Source organism: Myxine glutinosa, chromosome 3, assembly GCF_964187855.1.
Source record: "Myxine glutinosa chromosome 3, kmMyxGlut1.1, whole genome shotgun sequence".
Lineage (NCBI taxonomy): Eukaryota > Metazoa > Chordata > Myxini > Myxiniformes > Myxinidae > Myxine > Myxine glutinosa.
The window spans coordinates 22,530,800-22,554,142 of NC_136263.1; the positions used below are offsets into that span (position 1 = coordinate 22,530,800).

At 44.8% G+C, this 23,343-nt stretch overlaps 1 protein-coding gene and 1 long non-coding RNA gene across 5 annotated transcripts in view; one reads left to right on the top strand and one right to left on the bottom strand.

Moving 5' to 3' along the window:
- LOC137423758 (disintegrin and metalloproteinase domain-containing protein 12) overlaps nucleotides 1-16,216 on the bottom strand; it is a 211,937-nt gene extending 195,721 nt beyond the window's left edge. For all 4 annotated transcript variants that reach the window (XM_068111240.2, XM_068111239.2, XM_068111238.2 and 1 more), the window contains exon 1: nucleotides 16,004-16,216. In XM_068111240.2, the coding sequence (XP_067967341.2) occupies nucleotides 16,004-16,088 (85 nt within the window). In that variant the 5' untranslated portion in view covers nucleotides 16,089-16,216. The remainder of the gene's footprint in view (nucleotides 1-16,003) is intronic.
- Nucleotides 16,217-18,574: 2,358 nt separating this feature from the next.
- Nucleotides 18,575-22,429, top strand: LOC137423759 (uncharacterized). Its single transcript, XR_013622786.1, has 2 exons — nucleotides 18,575-19,459; nucleotides 22,064-22,429. It is a non-coding gene; the product is annotated as an uncharacterized LOC137423759 (long non-coding RNA).
- The last annotated feature ends 914 nt before the right edge of the window (nucleotides 22,430-23,343 follow it).

Consider the following 23,343-nt stretch of genomic DNA (forward strand, 5'->3'; position numbering starts at 1 on the left):
ATTATTAATCAATTTGGTCAGAGAACACATAAACTACCACTATTTCATCAGAATCTGTAACTTAAAAAAAAAAAAATTTTTTGTCATTAATCGAATAATTAAATAATTAATCGATTAATTGATTAATTAATAAATCAAAAATATCCTTTGCAGCCAAATCACCTGGTCATTGGCATGTCCAAATATCAGCTTCCTAACTCAAAAGGTGCCTGAGTTAATAATGGTCAGAAGATAAATGAAATTTAATTAATTAAATAAGTACTTAATTAAACGCTAATAATTAAATAACTCCTCAATTAATTGATTATTCAAAAAACAAAAAATACCGTATTTGACAAAGGACTTGCTCACTACTGTGCCGAAATTTCAGCTTCCTAGCTCAAAGGATGGCTGAGATATCGTCCGGACAACCAAGAAAACAAACAAGAAACCAGAGTGAAAACTGAGTACTCTCTTTCAGCGTGCGTCACTGCCGAGCCCCCTTCGGTGCCCGGCAATGACGATTTGCAATGCCTGGAGGTGGCATAGGAAAGGAGCGGTGTACAACAAACAAACAAACAAGTACAAATACATTCAAAGTACACCGCCCCATGCCAAATAATTAAATATGCTGCAGCGCGGCATTGCCGGGGCGCCTCCGGCGCCCGGCAATACCGCAGTGCAGCTCATTGAGGCTGCATTGGGAGGGAGAGGTGTACACTAATTGATTGATTAATTGTATAATTAAAATCAATAAAAGATTATCACAAAATATTTTCATAATCAATTGGCTAATCGCATAACTAAACCAGTAGTGCTTCATCCGAAGATGTATCTTTTAGAAATTTAATTAAATAAGTCATTTATAAAAAAATTAAATAATTAATTGATTACTCAATAAATAATTAATCGATTAATCAATAAATACTTAATAGATGAAATGATTAATCAATAAATCAAAAATATCCTTGATAGCCACATCACTTGGTCACTCATGTCCAAATATTAGCTTCCCAGCTCAAAAGGTGCCTGAGATATTGGCCAAATGAGAAAGAAAATAAATAAATGATTAATAATGAAAATAAATAAATAATAATCATAAAAAAATTAAATTATTAATCAATTTGGTCAGAGAACACATAAACTACCACTATTTCATCAGAATCTGTAACTTAAAAAAAAAAAAATTTTTTGTCATTAATCGAATAATTAAATAATTAATCGATTAATTGATTAATTAATAAATCAAAAATATCCTTTGCAGCCAAATCACCTGGTCATTGGCATGTCCAAATATCAGCTTCCTAACTCAAAAGGTGCCTGAGTTAATAATGGTCAGAAGATAAATGAAATTTAATTAATTAAATAAGTACTTAATTAAACGCTAATAATTAAATAACTCCTCAATTAATTGATTATTCAAAAAACAAAAAATACCGTATTTGACAAAGGACTTGCTCACTACTGTGCCGAAATTTCAGCTTCCTAGCTCAAAGGATGGCTGAGATATCGTCCGGACAACCAAGAAAGAAAGAAAACAAGAAAACAACCAGAGTGAAAACTGAGTACTCTCTTTCAGCGTGCGTCACTGCCGAGCCCCCTTCGGTGCCCAGCAATGACGATTTGCAATGCCTGGAGATGGCATAGGAAAGGTGCGGTGTACAATTAAGAACCAGAAAGAAAGAAGAAAACCCCAACGAGCCCCAGCACTGCCATCACTATCAGCCAAGTTTCCTCCCTACATACAGTAAGCCCCCTTACTCTTCCCAATGCAGTTATTTAATTAACAGTTGTAATGGACCTTTGGGAGTCATCGATAGATAGCACAGATATTACTTAAATGGACATTACTAACCAAGTGAGAAATGAACATGGAGCTGGGACTTGAACCTCAGATCCAAGCATCGCACAAGTCGTGGGTTCAGAAAGGAAAACCCAAAATACCAACCGGTCCCTCGGTCCCTCAAATTAACTTTTTAAAACCAGAAAATACCATACATGTGTCGATACATCGTACCAATTCTGCTTTTGGTTACACTCCATAAAGCATCCTTACAGCACGTGGTGTTTGAACAGATTGATTCAACACAGACCACACATCAGGCTGGAAAAACTTTTTTTTTAAATCAAAAAAAATCCGTAACACTGAAAACTAGTCTTTACAATGGGAGGCCTAGCAAAGAAGCCAGGCAATGCAAATTGGTCAATTTCCTGTTGTGTGGTTAATACAGTCACGGTGCCCCATCAGCACATCCTTTTCACGTACATCACATGGCTCTGTTTTCAGAGTCAAAAGGGCATGACATGCTAAGGGCAGCAAGCGCACAGGATGCCGCAGGAGACACCTGGATGCCATGCTCACCCACAGGGAAATGGGAAAGTGTTAAATAAATAAATAAATAACTTGACACAAAATGGCTTCAGATTTCACTTTCCTAATCAATTCCTCCATCCATACTCATGAGCACTTCTATCCCCTGTCTGTCTGTCTGACTCTATTCCCAAGCACTCCCTTTTCTGGGTTATTGTGTTTTCCCACCCATCTCTCATCTCTTTTCGTCCGTTACTTGTCGGTTGGGTTATTCCTTTTCTGTTTTATCCCCACCTTCCCCTTCTTGCTGTGTATCATCCAGCTTATGTGCAGCTTGTTCACCCCACGTGTCCTTCTCCCCCTCCCCTTGATCCAACTCTCACCTCTACTCTGATGTTGGAGTTTCCCCCTTTCCATTTCGTTCCCTTCCTTTCTGCTCTAGCTCTTCAATGAGCCTCGATCATGTCCACAAAAAATTGTAGTCTTTTAAAGCTGAGCGTACATGATGGCCTAGAGGTAATAAAGCATAAACTTTCGAAACTGGAAATACAACATAAACAAAGAAACATATACAATGGGTATGGCAGTGGGGGAATGGGACAATGGGGGATGACGGAGTGGGGGAAATGGGGCATCTTTACCAGATGCCAAACCTGGATCATTCCAAGGCACCAGGTGTACTCTTGGCATTTAAAAGTTGATGTACTTTTATAATAACTAGCAATGGGCATCCACAACCATCATTGACAACGTTGTGGAATATCGGCCGATGATCTCACTTTTTCCACCTTTATTAGCCTCCGTTTGACTTAGTCCAAAACGGGGGCTTTTGGATTGGGTCTTGTCCGACCATCCGTGCGTGCGTGCGCAACCATATCTTATAGTCTGGGATCCGAGACCTCAAAATTTGATTTTGAAGTGACACCCCTGCTATAAAATGTTTGACCCCTAGATCATGTCTGTGGGGGTGTTAGCCACCAGAAAAGTGACTTTAGCAAGGTAGTTTGGATTGCGCGAATTCTGTAGGGACATTTTTTAACTTGGGGCGTGAACTGTAAAAAAGCAAGAAATTTAGGGGTAGGGGAAATTCAATTGACCATATATCCCATAATACAGTGGTGAGTGCAACAAATTACCACTCATTCTTTTTGTTATAAATTTGGCTTTTATATGAAACATGATTCAACGTGATTGGACCATCCATGAGGTCAGCAGAGGTCAAAAGGTCACGGAAAGTGGGTTAAGCTAAAAGTTTAGCTCCTTTAGTAAATAAAATCACATTTTTCCTACTTCAAGCTCAATATAGCCAAACTTTTACACCCAAAATATGTTGTTTGTACCCCTCTGATGTTTTTGGGAAAGAAATGCCCCGACTGAACTTAACTTACTGGCATGTATGTCACTTTAGATTTGCATAACTTTTAAAAAATCACCAAAATCGGGCATTCACACTATCTATTTGCACGGTACTCTTCAACATGTTTTAAAACGACAAGTCATACCACATACTGTCTGGAAAAGTGTCATTACCTCTATTTACTCATCATCATCACCGTCATCAGTCAGAAGCCGTCCACATTTTTCTCTGTCGCCATTGCAGGCACATGCAATGAATGATGCATGGTACTCCAGCTTTCGCACAAGGGCAATTCCTCAGGCAGTTCGGTTTCTTCTTACATTTGCAGTACTTCAACTTCGCAGCAGAAGGCTTTGATGGCTTGCTCTTCATGACAGGAATTAACCTGTCACCATCCACACTCTTGCCATACTCTTCAAGTGGAAGAAGCACTGGATTGTTGAGTGAAGCTTGCTTGTATAAGCTGATCTGACAAAGGCTCCTGAGAACGTGGAAGTGAAAAGCATCTTCTGTTGGAGGAAGGGAGCGCAGATCTAGTTTGCTAGATGCAAACAAGTGGGCGCGGAGCTTATCCAGGGATGAATACCCTGGCTTGCTGTAGAGATCACAAAAGAAGCTTCATGCTTCAGTTATCACCTGATCATGTGCAGAAGGTCCGGATTCATGTCGGATGAAATTGGACAACGCTGGCTGTTTGTCAACATGCTGGAGTGCGACTTTCACTGCTCTCTTCTTACCCCGTTTGAAAGGATAGCTCACCGAATCACAACCTGACAGAATGTAGGAGATGAGCAGTGTGTCTGTGAGTGCCAATACGTCCTTTCCAACTGCTGTGGCCAACTCATTCACCAAGTCATGGATGGGGAGGAACAGATCATCCTTTTCCACCCATAACTCAACAACGTTTGTCAACCGAGGGAAATGATACATTGACAAGACGATGATATCTGTATCTGTAGCCTGAATGACAACTACGCTGTTGTCACAGCTAGCAATGTGAGCAAAGATTCTGGTGTCCGCCTCCTCGTGGTTAGGGCAGTACAGCTCATCAACATTGGTATGTTCCGTCTGCGTCACACGAGTTGCCTGGGCGTTGACCCCAAGGACCAGGCAGAAGCCATCAGGCCAGGATGACTCCTGGGACCAACGTGAAGCAAGATACGACAGCAGATTGGTCTTGTTACAAGGGTTTGACAGGAATGTGTTCCAATCAGGGATTTTCATGATGTCCGCTGGAACAAACTCTGGCAAGTTGGTATTTGACTCCCGTCTCTGGCGTTCAACCACTTTTAGACTCTTTAACCCAAAATCATATTGATCGCCCACGAAATGCACTTCAGTGCAATGTCTGGGTTTCATGTTCAAGAGTTTGTTCCTGTACCTTTCCTGAAGTTGGTCAAATGTACTCGAACCAAGTGTGTTGAACCGCTGGATGAATGCCATTGCATCGACTACATAAACTGCATCAGATGCAGAAGGAGGCAACTCTTTTAACGGTTCCCATGACTCGGCAACCTCTGCCTGTAGAGTGGATAGATAGTTGGATTTGCAACCTTTCCGCATGGAAAATCCATTCTTCTCTGGCTCAAACAACGAGGGAGGGTACTCAAGCCATTCGTAACTAAATGCCTCAGTCCGTGCCTCATCACTCAGGTCCTGTGCGAAACAAAGTGCCCTTGTCACTGCACTCTCCTCTCTGATGACTTCTTTCACAGTGTCCATCTTTTTCTTACTTTTCTTCAGATGTGTGGCGAATGTTTCTATCTTCGGTTGGACAATCTTGTCTCCATTCGTCGTCGTGGCAGCATCCATTGCCTCCAAGCCTAGACGTTTGGCATCTACCAGGGTAGTTGCTGCAAGAATCTGACCTGTGGATATGTTCATTAGTTTATCTGTCGCAAGTGAAGGATCGAATGGGTTTTGCATCTTCTCTTCCACGGTCCGTTTGATCTGCAACACGGCTTCCATGTCGTCTTTCCTCAGCTTCTCGTGGTGGTCAGATTGCGGCGAGGCCATGTGTGCCATCTGTTTTACACTTTCAGAGACAGAGGTCATGAACGGTAGAGCCTTGATGTACTTTTCTCGTGCTGATTCAGACTGTGTTATACCCTTAAAGAGGCTTGTTTTGCCTTCCCTATTGTAGGTCTGTTCAAGGGCAAGGTCTGTCCACACACCATTAAAGTCTCCTGCAGTCTGGTGAACTGTGAATTTGCCAGCTGCAAACTCCTCGTGCACTTCTGGTGCTGTTTCTGGAAGCTTTTGCATCTCACTGAGATAGATCGGAAGGCAGGACATGTACTTACTATGGCCGGAAGCAATGGTATAGGGTAGCATATTCTGTACCTCTTGTAAGTGCTGTTGCCAAAGCCCAGCTCTCTCAGCATGGATGTAATGCCTTAGGATAAGCACCATGTCTATGTACATGCTCCAAAGATGGGCTGTCACTCCTAATCCCTTCTCAAAATCTCCCCAGAGCGACTCCAGTGACTCTAGGCATTTCATGACTTCCTTCATGAGTGCAGCAAATTCGTCCTTCTCTTTCCTGCCAAAGGCATTTCTAAGACTTTCAAGCAGAGACGAAAGCAAAGAAAGTGTCTCCTCATTCTTCTCGAACAACCGCCATTTCTCAAATGCCTCCCACTTCAGCATGAACAATGCCTCACTCAACCATGAATGATAACGGACCATCTTATAATAATCTTTTCCTGCCATGACTTTATTGGCTGTACCTCGACCACAGATATCACTAGAAACCAGAATGTCCTCTATGCCGCTCTCCATTATGAAAAATCCAATAGATCCCAAGAAGTTCTGGGCAATATGGAATCCTCCAAGTCGAACAATAACATCTTTGTACTTTTCCGATTCCTTCCTAAACAACACCTTTACTATGTCATATATCGCCTGGTCACAAGTCACCACCGTCTTAGCCTGACCCATCTTAAGACTCAAGGAGACAAAGTAGTCCAATGAGGTCTGGACTACATCTGCGTTGGTTGGGTTTTGTGGAAGCAATGGTCCATAACCAATCTTTGTTTTCTCTGTATGTTGCCCAGATCTGTATTCAAAGAAGCTGCTCCATGTCAGGCTACCAGTGTCCTTGTCGTTTTCACCCGTCATCAACTGTGTTGGATACATCCTCAGTAGGAACCAAACGATGTTATTGTCAGCTAGAAAGCAGGCTTCCCCCTTGTCATCATGAGGAAGTTCAATATCACGTAATGACCTAGCCTGTCTTCTGTCCTTCAGTGTCAGTTTACTACTTACTGGAACGAATTTGTCTGGTTCACTGATAGTCAGTTTCCTGGTTTTCTTAAGGGGCACTGCCCCCACTACCTCCCCACTTCCTTCTCCCTCAAATGTGTACTGATAAATTATATTTGTTGTAGCATCAAAACTACCACCATCTTGTGTCTCTGAATGGAAGTTTAAGGCTGAAGATCGATGGTAATCATAAAGATCAGCAAGAGTGAAGCAAGTTGCTGAAACAAATGTAGCATAACAATCCCTAGCACCACACAAAAGATGAAAAGCATCAACCACCACAGTAAACCATCACTATTACGATCAATATAGGCCAGAAACAGTCGAGGGATGCAAAGAACATATTGTGACATATACATATGTGAATTATTTGATAAAGGAGCTAAATTTTCAGCTTAACCCACTTTCCGTGACCTTTTGACCTCTGCTGACCTCATGGATGGTCCAATCACGTTGAATCATGTTTCATATAAAAGCCAAATTTATAACAAAAAGAATGAGTGTTAATTTGTTGCACTCACCCCTGTATTATGGGATATATGGTCAATTGAATTTCCCCTACCCCTAAATTTCTTGCTTTTTTACAGTTGACGCCCCAAGTTAAAAAACGTCCTTACAGAATTCGCGCAATCCAAACTACCTTGCTAAAGTCACTTTTCTGGTGGCTAACACCCCCACAGACATGATCTAGGGGTCAAACATTTTATAGCAGGGGTGTCACTTCAAAATCACTTTTTTACACATTTCCAGGCCTCGGATCCCAGACTATTAGGAGATGTATTCACCGATTTTGTTCATACTTGGCAGAAAGACAATAGATGAAGGTATACATAAGCACGTCATTTTGTTTGGCGATACAATCAAAGATGGCCGATCTTTGATGGCGATCAAAGATGCCAATTTGTTACTTAAATGTGTCCCCGACATTTCTTTAACAGGCATGGTCCGATTTTGGTCAGACTTGGCACAAACACAACACGCGATAGCCTACACGTGCAACTCGCTTTATTTTGCGACCTGATCAAAAATGGCCTACTGGTAGACTGGCGGCCATTTTAATTGTAAAAAACCTGATATTGAATACGTCCCCAACTATTTCTCGGACATGCATTCACCGATCTTATTCAAACGTTGCACACAGATAATGAATGATGGCTTACATATGCATGTCTTTTTTTTTTTTAGATCAAATGCAAGATGGCTGACTAGCAGCCATTTTGTTACTTAAACATGTCCCCAACAATTTCACGACATGCATGGACCGATTTTGTTCAAACTTGGCACAAAGACAATACATCAGAGTGTACATATGCAGAAGATTTTGTTTTGTAATCCTACCAAAGATGGCCGACTGACGACCTTTAACTTCTTACAGCAAAAATACTAAAACCACGGGGGCTATGACATTTTATATCTTTTTCTTCTTGTCCACTTTTAAAATAGTTTTCTCTGTAACCGCCTGAACGATTGACACAAAACTTTCAATATAGGAGCATCGACTCATGGATAAAATTTTTACAATGTTACATGATGTTTGGATGGAAAATGACACCGGTGTTCCAAAAAGTCTGTTTTCTGTAGGCATGGGATGCAGGGTGTTTCACGTATCAGGAATAAACGGCCTCGATCTCGCTTCGCTCGGCCTCGGCTGAACTATCCCCAGGTTTGGAATGGACAAATTCACATCCTCCATACGAACAACTGTAGAATTGAACAATAATCTCAAACGCTTGAACATGACTGAATAATGGCAACAAATGTGAAATCATGATAAATAGGCAATTTGGTGTCTGTCTGACGATTTTTGACCGCAATACATTCGGCCGTTGCTTATCCAATTTCAACCAAACTTGACAGGAGGACTAAGGGTCACACGATGAAGGTTGTAGCCACTTAATTCCCAAAAAGGGGTTTTCCCCGCCAATGGGGATGCGTGTTGAGGTGTATATCCGTGTTAAGATAGCTTAATCATAGCGTTTTTCCAAGGACGCTTCTAATAACAAAAGCATAATATTGTTGCGGATATGAGGATTGAGTTTTTTTTGATTGTGTTGTATTGTATAGTAAATGGTTGTGAATTATTGGTTTAGTCTGAGCCCTCCTTGCTCCAGTGTGTATAAAGGTCAAAGGGCGTTCCGGTAGTTAATTCCATAAAGCATACATTGAAGGACACTATAATACCCTTGTTCAGTAGCTTATATCCTTATTATGTGTGTTAGGGTAAGGCTTTGTCTTCCATTAAAATGACACTCCATTGCACCAAGTGAAATAAGATAGATTCCCTTCATTCTTCATTCCCATTCCCAAAACCTCCATTTCCCCTTTCGTCATGGCCAAGCCTCGATTGCCAATATTACATCCCCTCCAAAACCACCATTCAACATGTGCTCGGGTCGGGGAAGAAAGGCGTGCCCGCCCGTCGTCATCAAGGGCGGAGCCAGAGGGTCGCGCGACCAACCAGGGCCGAGGTGAGCACACTGATGGGCGTGTCCTAAAGGCCGGCGGCTTGATCGCCGGAGGCGTTACAAAAGCGCGCGCGCAAGGTACTGCGTGAGAAGATTCAGATGAGCTTTGAAGAGAGAGAAGGTTCAAGGTCAATTACAAGCAGTTGCGCCAGAGACGGCAGACGCATCCTGAGGTGAGCCAGAGAAGCAGCTTTGGCTCCACAAGCAGCGTTGACTCCACCAGGCAGCTTCAACCCGTTACCCCGCGGGAACCAGATAGCGGTGGCATCGGTGGCCGTCGAGGTCCAGCCGACGTCCCGTGCGGGATCAAGCCCGAACCATCTGCCCCAGCTGAACCTTCCCATTCCTCCTTCCAGCATTCCTTCCTGCCATTCCATCCTTCTTGTGTACGTGTTTGTTCTGTTTGTTCTGTCCTGGGTATTTAATTAAGGTTGTATAAGCTAGTATTTTCACTGTGTCACCTGCTTTTTCCATGTTCCCTGTAAATAACTTTGACTGCTCCTTTTGCTTGTGTGTGTAAATAATAAATCCCGTTACTCTTCTGTACGTCTTCTTCTTCCTCTTTACATTCGGTCGCTTTAGAGGTTTCCAAATTGAATATCTGTGGCGCGATCCGGCCAACGTTCGGGAATCGGGTTTAGTCGGGGAAAACTGTTCGGCCGCGGTGCCTCCGCTCGGCAAACAACATCCTTATCCGCGGACCATAACAATATTAATGTTATTACGAAACAATATTAATACTAATAATATCCACCCATCCCCAAAGGGTGTTTCTTCTTTGGCCAAGCGCAGTGTTAACGTTTATAAACATCTTATGGCGTTTTCGTGGGGGCACCCTTACCAGAAGTAAAAATATTATAAAGCACAAGCACGTATGCTTACTTTTTGAAACAGTCGCTACTGCTGTTTACCACTAAACTGAAAGGAAGGAAACCCGGGGTTTGTTCAGTTACTAAGCAGCTAACTAGCGCTTGCCAAGCCAGCCGTTCCTTATCAACGGTTTTGAATGGAGTGCTTGCTCGAGTGCTTAAACCACTTGGTGAGCACTCTTCAAGAACCTTGGTAAATGAACCTCGGATGTTCTTGAGGCCCAACCCCAGATCTACTGTAATCTATATATCACAGACCAAGAGAGAAATGACCCTTCCTGCTGCCCCCGTAGGGAACGGGTGTACTAGTTTGTCAAATTGCAGATGTTCCTTGCTAAATTAGGGAATGGGGAGGCTCATCGTTCCTGGCTGAATAATAGGATGGGACAGCTCATTATTGTTTGCTTGAATAACGGGATGGGACAGCTCATTGTTCCAAGCTGTCTAACTAGTGTCTAATGTTAATTAGCTCAGGGATTAGGTTAATTAATTCCTTGTATGTTGTTCCCTCTGTGATTTATCCCCATGTCCCTTATGGCACCGCATTAGACACTAGTTAGAATCCCACATTTAAACACTCATTAATAATAAACATACCGGAAGCCAGGACGTTGAGCCCTACAGCTGACAACCCCGACTTGGGAGGCACACATAGAACGGGCAGGCCGAGGCCATGCCCCGAGGAGTCCTGATTTGTCATGGTTTTGATTGACACAAGGACGAGTAAGAAGCAACTCGCCGATTTGAAAAGCAAGACAGATGACGTCAGAGCCTGGACGTTAAAAGAACGCTCTGACCGACATTTCCACCCTTGTGCCTTCTCGTCCTGGTTTTGATAGGAAAGGTCGCTTATTACGCTTATCTGGATTCTCTGGTTCTGAATTTGGCACGATTTAAGTGGCGGACATTTTGGTCTTCTCGTGGTTGTTCTTCTTGTGGCCCTACTCGCTGTGGATGCATCGCGAGAGGTTGCTTATTGAGTTATTCGCTTTATTCTCGTGTTGGTTTTCTTCACAAGCACGAAAACATTCGATAGCACTATTAACAAAGGACGTGGGTTTGGCGCCGATCGTGTGGCGAGGCGGTCGCAGTTCGTGGACTCTGTGCGAGTAGCTCAGCTTCGTGCAGCTGGGGGCCGTGCCGAGTGAACCAAGGAGGCAGCGGAACTTGACCGGACTGCACAGTAAGGCGAACGAGGTCTCAGTGAGGCCTAATTCCCGCGCACGGGTTCGCGCCAACCGGCGTGCGTTTCCTGCCAAGGGCGTACGATTCCTGACGAGGTTCAAGCCGCTTGCAGATAAGTGCCAACCACACACCTATTATTTTTGATCGCATTAATTTTATCCTTCGTCTGTATTTGTGTCTGGGTGTGGGGACGTCCCATTTAGGAACATTATTTATTATCAGGCACTTTATTTTGTATTACCGGCATTCCGTTTAATACAGCCTGCATTTTTGTACATTTTAATCTCGCTTCGGTTTGAGTTATTGTCCGCAGGTTTGAGGACTGCCGGTGGGATCGGTTCAGGTAAGCGCTCATCATCCTCCTCCTCCACCCCCCCCCCCTCCTCCCTCCCCCCCCCCCTGCGTGTATTAACTCTGCCATACATTTGAACTGAACTCTTCGGAGTAACAGCTTGTTTGGCTATCGGTTCTTTGGAAAGATTTTAATCCCCAGGAACGCGACAATATATACACACACACACACACACACACACACACACACACACACGAGTAAATAGACAGACTTGGCTTTTAATATGGAATATTTTTTGTGGGGGTGAACTTACTTTTCAAGATGTCTTAGAACCAAAAGTTCATTGGAATTATGTTGAAATTATTCTCGATTTTGTTAATGTGACCTTTAAAAGAAACAAAAACCACATTTGACATTTCGAAGCAAATAAATTGATCCTTGAAAGTGATGTAAACTGATATCGAACTCAATTCACGGACAGTACTGTGTTAAACTTCTGTACGTTTTCCAGAAGTATCTCTTTATTTTGCACATTAGCCAAAAAAATTTTCAACAAAAACAAAAGCTAAATTATGACTGGGATTACGGACAGTAAAATTACAGTTCAGTACTTCGTGTAACCCCCACGAGCATTCAGGAGAGCACGTACACGTCGAGGCATGCTGTTCACGAGATTTGCCAAGGTTTGGAGAGGAATCGCTTGCCATGCAGTGACAATAGTCTGCTACAATTCACGCACAGAGGTCGGCTGCTGGTCCAAGTGGTCGATTTGACGCGTTAATTCTGCCCACAAGTTCTCTCTCGGATTCATATCCGGGGACATGGCAGGCCACTCCATATGCTCTACACCACGGTCAGCAAGAAAGTGTTGGATCATGCAAGCACGATGAAGCCGTGCATTGTCATCTTGGAAGACAAAGTTTCCTCGAAAGGCTACTCGAGCAAATGGAAGCAATGTTTCTTCCAGAATGGCCCTGTACTTGAACTGGTTCAGGTTTCGATTCAGAACAACCAGGTCAGTTTTGCCCCCTGCATGAAAAGCAGCCCAAACGGTCACCCCACCACCTCCAGCTTGGACTCTTGGCACTATACAATCTTTGTTGTCAGCTTCATGCACTTGTCTGCGCACTCAGACGCGGCCATATTGACGCTAGACCAGAAATCTAGATTCGTCACTGAAGATCACGTGATTCCAGTGTCCTGGCTGCCATTGACGGTGCTCTCTGGCCCACTGCAATCGGCGCTGGCGGTGTTGTCTGGTCAGGCGTGGCTTTCTCAGGGGACGCCTGGCACGATAGCCTGCTTGAACCAGTCGTTGGTTGACCAGCCTTCTGGATACAGGCACATTTGTCAGTTGCTGCCACTCAGCCCTAAGCCGATTAGCTGACTTGGTACGGCCATTGCGGACTAACCGGTGCAGCTGGCGATCATCCCTCCTTGTGGTTCTGCAGGGACGTCCTGGCCTCGGTATTGGAGTAGGGACACCCCTCTGAGAATTTCGTTTCAGGATGTTTGACACCTGACCTTGAGTGGTGCCATACTGCCGAGCAATAGCACGCCGTTTCATGCCGTAATTTCGTAAAGCCACCACTCCATGACAAACAGCATTGTCGAGTTGACGGACTTTTGGAGACGTGCAGCAGTTGTTTTCCACTAATACAAAACGCAACAACCCTTGTATACCCGACTGTGAAGCCAATCATCAAATGCACCTGTCCGTACATTTTGCCACGCCACCTGTGATATAATCCTGTTGTTGACTTCTTGCTGCGACAGACAATCAGTGACATGGTTCTTTTAACAAATAAATCACCAAAGTGTGAAAGAAACTCACCACATTGATATACTGGGTTAAGAAAGTAAACCCAAGTCAAGAAAAAAAAATTCCATATTAAATGCCAAGTCTGTATATATATACACCTCTCCACCAAATTTTGTCCGAATCCGTCCACAACTTTTTGAGATATCCTGTTCTCAGACAAAAAGACATGTGAAAGCATAACCTCTGCCCACCTTCGTTGGTGAAGCTAAAAATGAACAACGAGGGGAAACAGTTGTGTTTGAAGAGGAACAAAAACCGTTGGAAGAAGGTAAAGGTCAGGTTCAGGTGCAGGTTATTGTACAAAGCACACGGAGGTGAGAACATTCGGTTCTGCTCAAAGTCTCAGCGTTACCGCAGAATGAAGGAAGGGAGAGATGAAGTAACACACAGAGAGGAACATGTGATTCACTGTACAGTCACAAGTATACAATTAAGTGGAGGGAAGGATGGAAAATCCTTTTAAGGAAACGAACAAAAAGTAAACTCCAGTTGAATTTCCATCTCCTGCCAGAAATCATTTTGAAAAGACATCGAGAGGTGAACATGAGGCAGCACATGGAGGTAGTCTACATGGGGGTTGGTGGTTCTGTTCAGTGACGAGGTGTGGGGGACACTTGATATGGTGAGGATCTGGATTGTGCATATCATGGCGGGGGTGGGGGAGGTTTGGGTGTGCTATGGGAGGAGGGGAGGAGGTTGAGTGTGCTATAGCATGATGGGGGGAGGAGGGGGAGGTTGGAGGTTGAGTGTGCTATAGCATGATGGGGGGAGTGGGGGGAGGTTGGAGGTTGGGTGTGGTATAGCATGACAGAGGTAGAGGTTTGGGTGTGCTATAGCATGACGGGGGGGGAGGGGAGGCGGTTGGAGGTTGAGTGTGCTATAGCATGATAGGGGGAGGAGGGAGAGGTTGGAGGTTGAGTGTGCTATAGCATGATGGGGGGAGTGGGGGGAGGTTGGGGGTGCTATAGCATGATGGGGGGAGGAGGGGGAGGTTGGAGGTTGAGTGTGCTATAGCATGATGGGGGGAGTGGGAGGCGGTTGGGTGTGCTATAGCATGATGGGGGGAGGAGGGGGAGGTTGGAGGTTGAGTGTGCTATAGCATGATGGGGGGGGAGTGGGAGGCGGTTGAGTGTGCTATAGCATGATGGGGGGAGGAGGGGGAGGTTGGAGGTTGAGTGTGCTATAGCATGATGGGGGGGAGTGGGAGGAGGTTGGGTGTGCTATAGCATGATGGGGGGAGGAGGGGGAGGTTGGAGGTTGAGTGTGCTATAGCATGATGGGGGGAGGAGGGGGAGGTTGGAGGTTGAGTGTGCTATAGCTTGATGGGGGGAGGAGGAGGAGGTTGGAGGTTGGGTGTGCTATCGCATGACAGAGGTAGAGGTTAGGGTGTGCTATAGCGACACAGAGGTGGAGGTTAGGGTGTGCTATAGCACCACAGAGGTAGAGGTTGGAGGTTGGGTGTGCTATCGCATGACAGAGGTAGAGGTTAGGGTGTGCTATAGCGACACAGAGGTGGAGGTTGGAGGTTGGGTGTGCTATAGCAACACAGAGGTGGAGGTTAGGGTGTGCTATAGCAACACAGAGGTGGAGGTTGGAGGTTGCGTGTGCTATCGCATGAGGGTGGGGGTGGGGGTGGGGGTGGGGGGGGGGAGGTTGGGTGTGCTATAGCATGACGGGGGAAGGGGGGGAGGTTGGAGGCTGGGTGTGCAAAAGCACGGCAGGGGGTTGGTGTGCACCAAGCTACAGGACAGCATGCGACAAATAAACATTAATGTACAAAAAAAAAACCCATTAAAGGAACGAATAAAAACCATTAAATAAAGAAAAGTAAGAATTATAAGTTTACTCGAACACAAAGTCCATGCGATGCTGGAGGCAGAAAGTTCTAGTTCAATCACAACTTGTTTGGAGTTAACTGGTTTATTTGACGTTTTCACAGTAACCCATTGGGTTCGTGGCGGACGTTGTTTATTTGGTTCATCACGTGCAGGTAAACGACAGAAGTAAACATCATTATCATTTTGAATTAATCACAAGGTGGACGTTCTTGGACAATGGACAGACAGACAGACAAACACACACACACACACACACACACACACACACACACACACACACACACAGTCCCGTATACGGTTTGGGATTGGAACTTGGGATCCCCAGATTACGAGTCTCCGGGTCAGGGCTCAGATGAGAAAAGTGAAACCGAAAAGCGAGTCCGTTACACCCAAAACACCACCCATGAGGTATCGGGGTCACGTGGTTTACGGTTTCGCGCACACCACCCATGAGGTATCGGGGTCACGTGGTTTACGGTTTCGCGCACACCACCCATGAGGTATCGGGGTCACGTGGTTTACGGTTTCACACACCCGGAGGGGATTTCGGGATGGGGACCTGACGCGGGTTTCTCCTCTAACCGAGGAGGGGATGGAGAGGTGGAACCTGGAAACGCTTACCGGGTAAAGCTGAGAGCCGCGGCGAAGCTGAACCCAAGGGAGTCAAGGCGAGAAACAAGAGACCGAAGCACAGAGGCCGCGCCATGACCACGCCGAGCCGAACTGACTCGGTAACGACTCTGAACACTATGGAACCTGTGTGTGTATCTCTCTATATACCCCATCGACGTGAGTGGTGCGGTGTGTGTGTGTTACTGTATTAGTGTGAGGCACAGAGTGATCTCGCTCCTCCTCTTCCTCCTCCTCCTCCATCATTGATCCCTCGGTCCGTCCTCTCACTTTCCAATTGCTTCCTCTCTCAGTCTCCACCCTTTTTCCTTCGGACAATGATCATTTCCCTCTTCTTAACCAACATTAACTTTCCTCACATTCCTCTCACAAACCACACAACACACCCCCTACTGTTCTCGTCCTCGACACTCTCCATCCCTCTTCATTCATTCCTGTCTTCGTCCATTCCTACACCTCTCCCTTACCCTTACTTCACCCATTACTCTCTCTCACTCCATTGCTCCGCCCCCTTCTCTCTCTCCCTCCTACCTTACTCCGCCTACTTTTATCTATCCCCTCCTTTACTTTTCTAACTTCTCTCTCTCTATCCTTCCCTTACTCCACCCACCTCTCTCTCTCTCTCTCTCTCTCTCTCTCTCTCTTCCTCCGCCCACCCCTCTCTCCTTCTCTTCCTCCGCCCACTCCTCTCTCTCCCTCTCTTCCTCCGCCCACCTCTCTCTCTTCCTCCGCCCACCTCTCTCTCTTCCTCCGCCCACCTCTCTCTCTTCCTCCGCCCACCTCTCTCTCTTCCTCCGCCCACCTCTCTCTCTTCCTCCGCCCACCTCTCTCTCTTCCTCCGCCCACCTCTCTCTCTTCCTCCGCCCACCTCTTTCTCTTCCTCCGCCCACCTCTCTCTCTTCCTCCGCCTACCTCTCTCTCCTCCATTACTCCGCCCACCTCTCTCTCTCGCTGTCAGTCCCCACCTTCTGCTTCTCCCTCAGCCTTCCTCTCCCTCGCTGATCTTGAACCACTCATTGAGACAAGGATGTACACAATGTTGTTTTTAAAAATGAGCAGCGAGCTGTCTAGCACGTCCGCATAGTCTGCGAACGAAGTCAACAACGTGTGAATGTACACGCCCATCGACGTGATGATGTCACACGTCTCGCTGTCTTATCGTACTTCGTTTCTCTCTTTAATTTAACACTTGGTTTTCATGATGAACGATTACAAAATAAAGTGAAATTTTGAAATGGAATCGTTCACTTCCCCCATCACACTTCTTCCCTCCCATCTCCTCATTTCAACCTCTTCTTCCAAACCCCCAAATGCACACACTTTCCTCTTTCACCTTCACTCACATTATTCTCAATCGTCCCTTCTCTCTTGCATACGAAATATGTAAATGAGCTCAAAACGCTCACAATATTGCTACGACTGTTGTGATTCGGAGTGGACTTCGTGCACACACACAAAGTATCACAGTTACGTCACAGTATTCTTCATTCTGTTTATAAATAAAGTAAATCGTATTAATATGATAGAATGCATGGCACATGTAATCAGCATAAGGGACTGTTCTCTTCCCCTTCTCTATTTATCACGCAACAACCACGGTCAGTCGGTCATACACCCATGATCACAGGGTGATCAAGTAGGAGAAAGCACAGGAGGCCATGGATCGAAGTATTGTTGTGTTGTGTTGTGTTGTAGTGTTTTAATATTGTACGTTTTTGTGTTGTTTTGATGTGTTGTTGGTGTTTTGTGTTGTTTTGATGTGTTGTGTTGGTGTTGTTGGTGTTTTGTGTTGTTTTGCATTCTGCTCTGTGTTCTAGCTGTTCCATGAGCCTCACCTTTCTTTGATTGGAACGGATTCACGTGTATCTATCTATAATTCCAGTAATCTCTGTACGTCTGTACGTCTGTACGTTTGTTTGTCTGTGACCGCTGTTTCTCGACAACCACGGGTCCGATATACTTTAAACTTGCCAGGTATATTGCTGGGGACCCGAGGATGTGCCTTTTCAAGGTTTCATATTAATCGGACAATTACTTAGCGAGCTATGTCCAAAAAACGATTCAACCAATCAGAGAGCAGCGAACGATCGCGTGTGCCGAACGTGGAGGACACACTCTGCCTCGGATGGCACATTTGACAGCGTATTCATTTATTTCACGTTTGCAAACTATGTTGGCGTTAAACTATGTTTTAAAACTAATAAAACCGAATTTGCGATTCATTCGCTTTCCTGCGCGTTTGTGCACGCGATGGCGATTTCTTTACCAAACTCCGGAAGCCGTTCGCTTTGGACCAAACCATTGCATGTAAATAGAGGGGGGGGGATTGTCACCGTACTCGCAAGCCGTTCGCTTTGGACCAAACCATTGCATGTAAATAGAGGGGGGGGATTGTCACCGTACTCGCAAGCCGTTCGCTTTGGACCAAACCATTTCATGTAAATAGAGGGGGGGGATATAATTTTAGATATAGATATAGTACGGGCAATGCCCTAGTAACTATAATTTTAGCTCTTTCACGAGCCTCGACTCTGTATACAAAAAAAAAAAAAAAAAAGGATCTCAGAGGAGTTCTACTCTCCTGAAGCATAAGGGTCCATGTCTACCTATTACAGGTACAAATTGAAAAGTTATTGTCTCCTCTATCAGTCTCGTACAAGTCCATTACCTCCGCACCACCTTGCTCGAACTCCATTCCAAGTTCTTCTATCTTCTCTCCCCTACTCGATTGTTCTTTTCTCTACGATCCTCCCTCTCCTTACTTCTCTCAAATAAATTCCATCTTAAGGGGCTGTCACACCTTGACGTTTTAGCCAGCGTACGCTGACGTATGAAAAATTTGGCGAATACGCTGGCACACGTCGAATACGTTATGGGTAAGTTTTGTATACGTTAAGAGCACGCTGAAGCACGCTGGCATACGTCGTAGTACGCCGAGGCAGTCGACAAATTTTGTGCATGCACAAAATTTGCCGACGTATGCCAGCGTGTGACTCACACGTTCCGCATACGCTGGCCACAAGTTGTAGGCACGTTAGGCGATCGTTGACACACGTCGACACACGTTACTTGTAAGTCGAAATACGTCGAGATAATGTCTAGCGTACCCGAAACTTATTTCTAACCTATGAGTAACGTGCTTTGAACCTATGTGTAACGTATCTCCAACGCATATTGACGTATGTAGACGTATTTGACGTCTTCCGGACGACCACAGAACTTACTGAACGTTACAGCTACCGTATAATGGCGTATTGGCCGCGTTTAGGGGAATTGGTATAAATGGGGTTCACAGGAGGAACCCGTCAGTGTTCCAGACTCCATGGTGAGCAGATGTCCATGTCATCCGAGAGATGGAGGATCCGGCAAGGCCATGCAGCATCACCCCTCCACTGTCAAGCTCATTGTCAAAGCATGCTTGATCCTGCACAACCTCATGAGGACCAGGTAGGGGAAGGTGGGGCAAAATGGCACACTTAAGCTTTCTTTGAAATTTTATCCAAAATGATGCAGTATATCTGAAATCAGACAGTGTCTTTACAATCATTATTCCATTATAAATACACAAATTACTTGGTATTAGAATCAAATCAACCATTCACTGGTGAGAACCAAAGACCAAAAATGTGCTAAGTGGGCCATTTTGTACACCACGTTGGGCAAAATGGCCCCCACATATGGGGCAATATGGTCCACCCGTGGGGCAATATGGTCACCCCATTGAAAAACATAATAATTACCCTCAGAGTCACCAATCAAAACACTTTGAACCTGAAATAATATTTATTGTGAAAAATTACAGACTACAAGGTGAGATTATGCACATAATTAGGCACAAAAGTCACAGATGAATTTCACATCTTCTTCATCCACACCTGCACAACCATCATGGGCCCAAAGACGACAGACTGTGCACTTTATCCATCCTTCTCCTATCACACTATAACTTTCCCGGCAGAATAAGCACATTGTTCCATCATCATCCTCAGACTCGCTAGATTCTTCTGGTGCCGTAAATATAGCCCGTTTACCCTTCACTATCTTCTTTTTTGGCTTTTCTGCAACTTTCTTTTGCTTCTGAAGTTTTTTTTCAGCTCTCTGCTTTGCCTTCTCTGCCTTCTGTGCTTCCTGTCTTTTCTTTTCTTCAGCTGCATCAGCAAGTCGTTTCTTGTATGGGCTTGATGTTAAATGCTCTGACATTGACCTTTTTGATTGACGTGTTGTAGGCCTACCCTTAGCAGGAGTAGCCTTAGGTGGGGGACTGATTTGAAAGGGTGAAATGAACTCCCTACTGGTGCTTGCAACAGCAGGTCTTGGAACAGCAGCATGTCTTTGAGTGTTACCAATGGGTCTCACAGCATTTTCGGGGCCTCTCACAGCATTAGCATCAGGTGCAGGAGCACCAACAGGTCTCACAGCATTTTCAGGGCCTCTCACAGCATTAACGTTAGGTGCAGGACCACCAACAGGTCTCACAGCATTTTCAGGGCCTCTTGCAGCAGATGTCGCTTCAGGCTGACGGATGGAAAGGTCTTGATGTCGTGAAAAAAAGCCTCGCAACCAATCTTTTCCAGCGATTGCATTCTTGAAAGGATGCTGGAGGTGATTCTGTTCTGCCATCTGGTACGCCAATCGACGGACCTCCACTGTGGTCATCCCAAACATCATCTGCTCCATACTCAATATATACTGCACTAGTGCTGTTTCCATTTCTGTGGAGAAGACCATCTTGTAACGACCAAGAGTTTTTGATGAGCCCTTAGCACTAGCAGTCTTGTTCCCACCCTTGTGGCGTCGTTTAAGTGTGGTTTTGGGGACTCCAAATTCTTTCGCAGCCTTTTTATACCCCATGTCACCATTCTCTATTGCTTGAAGGGCTGCCTCCATTGCCTCCACAGTCCAAGACTGCCTGGTTGATTTCCGTACATAATTGCGGGGCATCTTCACCTGCAAATACACAAATGTGTGTATAAATACTCATGCATTGTTCCAACTAGGCAATTGTACACGGGTGCCCTCTCAGATTTCTTATAATCACCCTGCCCCTTTGTGAGAGTAAGGTCCAATGTTTCTATCTTACTTCCACAGAAAATCAAAATTCAAACAGTGACCATTTTGATGACCCATAATCCCTTATTCCTAACCCTCATTACCCGACTTGGTGAGAACAGCACTAACTAAAGCAGACAACAATCATGAAGCACCCTGCCCAATAGATGAACTTATATTTCAGTGCATAAAATGACATGGTATAAGTAGATATGTATAAGTTACATGCATGCATGCAGCCAGCCAGCCAGCCAGCATGCAAGCATGCATACATACAGACATACATACATACATACATATAGGGTAGGCCTACATGTATACATAGGCCTACATATTTGTAACAAAAATAAGAAACATGTATGGGGTAAAATGGCCCACTAAAGGGTAAAATGGTACCCCACGGGCCATTTTACCCCAGGGAAATGGACCGTTTTGCCCCATGAACGACCTCCATGAAAACCTGACATCATTGGAAACCACATGTACTGGGCAGAATGTTTCAAAGGTCAATTTTAGTGACTGACTTATACTCTAAAAGCATGCAGTAACACTAGGAAATATGAGTCACTCTGTCACCACAAACACAATTTTCTCACATACCTACCGATAGATCCTAGTAGGTGTCAAAATGTTGGATGGTTCAGCTCGAGTTCAAGACTGGATAGGGATGGCCACCATGTTGTTACTTTCTGCTAATCCACAAAGGAATGTTTTAACATGAACAGCCACAAGATGGCAGCAGCTGCTGGTGGAATATACCAAGGGGTCCATATGACCCAAGGGGTCCATTTTGTACCACTTTCCCCTAATTCATGTTTACATAGCATATATTATACAGTATACAATGCAATTTAACTTTTAGCCTATGCTTATAAACATTATATGATTTACCTTAAATGTTATATGTATCATTATATTACTTTTTATTTTACAGCGCATTAGAATATATGTTTTTATTATAGGTGCGCTTTATAAGTAAATAAAATCAAATTCAAATTCCAGGTACCCAGGACTACAGAACCAGCAGCTTGACCGGGCAGAGAATGAGAACCGCGACCTTGTTCCAGGAGCATGGCGAGAGGGACATCACTTGGAGGTTACACAGACAGCTACTGGCCCCAACACTGCCTCCAAGGACGGAAAGAAACAGAGGAATCTCCTCAAGCACTGGGTTAACTCCCCAGCTGGCGCAGATCCGTGGCAAGATAGGATGATTTAGATATTTGTATTACTGCATTGTTAGGGCAATAAAGGACCTCAGAGACAGTAAGATTCCTCTTGAAATGAACATCGTATAAAAAGCTTTTTTTCAATTATGCACTTTGCAATATACATGTACAATTCAACAAATAAAAAATGTTCTTGTTACTTTGTAATACGTTTGTATTGACTTTACATTATATTATTATACCTTTTTCAAAGTGTATGAATAAACATATATATTTATATGGACCCAAAGGGAGTCAGTGATTCCTGATGTTGACACTTCGATGTCTAGTGCGGTTATGATTTGAATCGTCGTCGGCAGCCTTTTATAGGCTACGCCACGTGATCGTCGGCGATACGCTGCCGCGCGCTATGCATACGTTAGACTATCGTTGGGCATAAGTTGTGAACGCCGACAACACGCTAAGCATTCGTTGGTATAAGTTATCTATAAGTTATCGAACCATTCTGTGTACGTTACTAATACGTTATGCATACATCCAGCTCGTTATGAATACGCTATTATACGCCCAAAACTGAAAAAAAAACATCGATAGTTCAGCGTACGCCAGCGTTTTAGATAAATTTTGATACGTCGGCATACGCTGGCTAAAACGTCAAGGTGTGACAGCCCCTTTAGTTTACACCTTCCCCCCTTTCTCTCTTTTGGTCGTACAATATTGTTGCAGATGCCGGATTCGTCGACGTACTAAAGGGGGGTGGGGGGGGGGGGGGGTTTATGTCCTGTTTCCCCTCGAACTCCAATTCCACTGAGGCTGCCGACCGCGAGCGACTAAACTCGTGATTGACGGATTGCTAAGCAATTCCGATTGCCAACCTCCCAGCCATGCGCCGAAGAGTTTGCTGGTCAAATATTCCCAAATACCTTCAAGACACGCAACCGAAGAAACCGGGGATCGAACCCTCGCCTCCACACTTTATCGAGTGCCAAGCGGATTTGCACAGTGTGGAAAGCGGAGTTACCTCACGTGATTTACGGACCTGATTCAAGCCAAATTCGGTCTCGGATGATGCTCGGCCAATGGAGAAAAGACGTATCCGAACAGGTTTGAAAG